The sequence below is a fragment of the Elephantulus edwardii genome, unplaced genomic scaffold (assembly GCF_000299155.1).
Source record: "Elephantulus edwardii isolate Elephantulus edwardi_28Jun2011 unplaced genomic scaffold, EleEdw1.0 scaffold00375, whole genome shotgun sequence".
Classification (NCBI taxonomy): Eukaryota; Metazoa; Chordata; class Mammalia; order Macroscelidea; family Macroscelididae; genus Elephantulus; species Elephantulus edwardii.
Genome location: NW_006400125.1, coordinates 1380138 through 1383215, shown reverse-complemented (window position 1 = coordinate 1383215; position 3078 = coordinate 1380138). Strand labels below are relative to the sequence as shown.

Sequence of the window (3078 nt, the reverse complement as noted above, 5' to 3'; positions counted from 1 at the left end):
ACAGTCAGGCTTCCCTCGTCTCTACAGTCAGGCTTCCCTCATCTCTACAGTCAGGCTTCCCTTCTCAGTATGGGCAGGCTTCTCTCACAGCTCTCAGTCAGCAGCGCAGCTCAGAGCCTGACCCTTCCACCTGGTAGCTGCATGTCACCTTCCAGTGCTTGCTGTATAGGAGGGGAAGCGTTGTAGGTGCCCTCAAGTCAGCCACATCCCGTCGTGGCCTGCCCTGTGCTGTCCTCGCAATCTCAGTACACTTGAGCCTGTTGTCAGTCATCGTGTCAGTCCAGCTTGTTGAAGATCTTCCTGTCTTCCAATGACCCTTCACCTGACCCAGGATGATGTCCCCCGCAAGGACTGGCCTCTCCTTACTACACGCCTGGAGTATGTGAGGCTAGTCCATCATCCTCGCCTCCGAGGCGTACGCAGGCTGCACTTCACGGCGACATCATTCTCTAGTCTCCTGACGCTCCATGTTTGACTTCTCCAACATCACAGCACAGAGGCCTTGACTCTTCTCTCATCCTTGGTCATTGTCAGAACTTCAGATGCTGAGCCAGTGGCTGAAAGGCCTTGGATTGGATTGTGCATGTTTAGTCTTTAAACGGCTCCTTAGTACGGTGGAGAGGTCCTTGACCTCAGATTTTCCCAACAGTGGAGTACATCCTTCAATCTCTGGCTGCAGGTCCCCAGAGTAGTGACTGTGAATCCAGCTAAGATGAAAGCATTGACTTTTCCAGTCTTTTCTCCACCTGTCACGATGGTGCTTATCCTTGGTGGTCAAGGTCTTTGCTTGCTTGCTGTGGAAACGGAATGCGCACTGAAGGCCGTAGGCTTTAATCTGCAGCAGCAGGCCCTTCAAGCCCTCTCCACTCTTGGCAAGCAGGCCTGTGTCACCTGTGTAAGGCAGGTTGTTGATGAGCCTTTGATCCTCATGCCCCGTTCTTCCTAAAGTCCTCCTTCCCAAATGGTTGTAGAGCACATAGAGTGAGTCGGTCTGGACGAAAGATCAGCATCGACATACACCCTTGTTTTTCAGCCATACAGCGTTTCCTTACTCTGTTCGGACAACCACTTTTGGGGTTTTTTGGGGTTTTTTTTAATTTTTTTTTTTACAGAGGTTTTGGATTTCCATTCATTCATTACCGCAATTTTCTCCCTGCCCACCCCTCCCCACCAGCTCGCTTCCTGTTTTTTTTTTAAATTCATTCATCGTTGCACATTTTCTTCCCTCTGCCTCCCTTCCCCCTCCGCACCCTCCCCAGCCCACTTTGTGACCCATGCCTTGTTCCAGATTGTTGGCAAACATATAATGCCTGATGATATATTCCTCTCACACAGTCCCCCCCTCATCTGTCCCAATGTTCATTGTATCTCCACTCTTTTCCTATTCCCTCCCCAGTCCCCCATGCCAGTCCTGTTTTAGAACAGTGGTCTATGCAGTATTCGTCCTTCTGTGGCTGAGATATTTCATTCAGCATAATGTCCTGCAGGCTCCCCATGTTACAATGTTTTACTGTTCCATTGTTCAGTGCTGTGTACGACTTCTTGGTCCAGGTTATACATGAGCACAGTTAAGTGTTCTAGGACTCACATTCCTTTTAATGTTCACCATAATTTGGGGGACCCACACAGTCCGTGCCTTTGCACAGCCAGTAAAATCGGTATCCATCTGGTAATCTCAGCTTTCAGCCAAGATCCATCTGACATCAACAAGGGGCTCCGGTGTCACGACTCCCTCTGTATCCAGCTTGAATTTCTGGCAGTTCTCTGTCAGTGTGTCATTCTAGCCAATTTTCATTCTCTTCAGCTAGATTTTATTTGCATGTGATATTATTGAAATTGTTCAATCATTTCCACATTCTGTTGGGTCACCCCTTTTCATAATGAGAACAGAACAGCTGTAGATCGCCTCCAGATCTCTTGGTATCTCGTGTGCACGTCCAGGGCCGCATTTGTGTGTTGAAAAGTGTCAGTTGGCGTCCCATCAATTTGGGGGCCTTAGTTTTTGCCGGTGACTTCAGTAGTAAGGGTTTGGGTTACCTCCAGGCAGGCGGTTCAAATCCATCAGCTGTTCCAAGGGAGAAAGGTGAGCAGGTGCCTCAGAGCACATGCACGAGGTCAGCTCGGGCCTCAGAGCAGCCGCCGGAGGTCAGCTCGGAGTGGGTCCAACTCCACAGCAATGAGTTTGGAAGCAGGAGTGGCGTCCACTTCCTAAACAACATACCTCCGGAAACTCTATGAACTTGGAGAAATGTCGATGGTTGTAGAGGGGCTTCAGGCCTTTTGTTCTTAGGGTCGCTATGAGTCATGCTCGACTTGAAGGCAGTCAACAACAACTTTAAAAATATGCTTAGGGAGGTTTTGAACTATTCCACTTGCGTTAGGAGAATCGCCTGCATTAGCGTCTGTAGGAGGAAGTCTGCCCTGAGTCCTGGGAGCGCGTCAAGCCCGTGCAGTTGTTTGTGCCAGACCCGTGTGCCCAGCCAACGCTGCCTCACTCACACCCCTGCTGTGTTGTCCTTTGTCACACCTACACGACTAGGGCCCCAAGCTGCTCCCCAAGTACCAGGTGAAGTCATTCTTCACGCCGTGCTGCTCCGTAGAGACCCCTCTGGACTTCCAGCTGTACAAGTCTGTCATAAGTGGTCTCATCCAGCTTCTGGGAGCAAGGACGTACTTTGGCTCCAGAGTGCTCACCCCCTCTTGCTACACGATCGGTAAGTGGCCGAGCCTTGTCTCTCAGCCTCTGTGGACCTGCTGTCCTTTGACACGGGTGTGGGTCCTCGTACCCACCATGGATGGTGACCTTGAATAGTGAGCTTCATCTGTGAGTTTCAGCAGCAAACTTCTTTCTGCTGGCCCCTCCATCTGCTCCAGTCCCCGCTAACACCTGCTCTGTCCACTCAAGTCCCCACTGACACCCAGGCTGCCCCTCCGTCCACTCCAGTCCCCTTGACATGGGGCTGCCCCTCCGTCCACTCCTGTTCCCCCGACACTCGGGCTCCCCCTCCGTCCACTCCCATCCCCACTGACACACAGGCTGCCCCTCTGTCCACTCCAGTTCCCTTGACATGGGGCTGC

The 3078-nt window shown here is 51.6% G+C and overlaps 1 protein-coding gene across 1 annotated transcript in view; it reads left to right on the top strand.

Moving 5' to 3' along the window:
- The window catches only part of FASTKD3 (FAST kinase domains 3), a 14392-nt gene that overhangs the window by 6319 nt on the left and 4995 nt on the right, over window positions 1-3078 (top strand). Inside the window, exon 3 of the mRNA XM_006902170.1 lies at window positions 2540-2714. Within this exon, the coding sequence (XP_006902232.1) occupies window positions 2540-2714 (175 nt within the window). The remainder of the gene's footprint in view (window positions 1-2539; window positions 2715-3078) is intronic.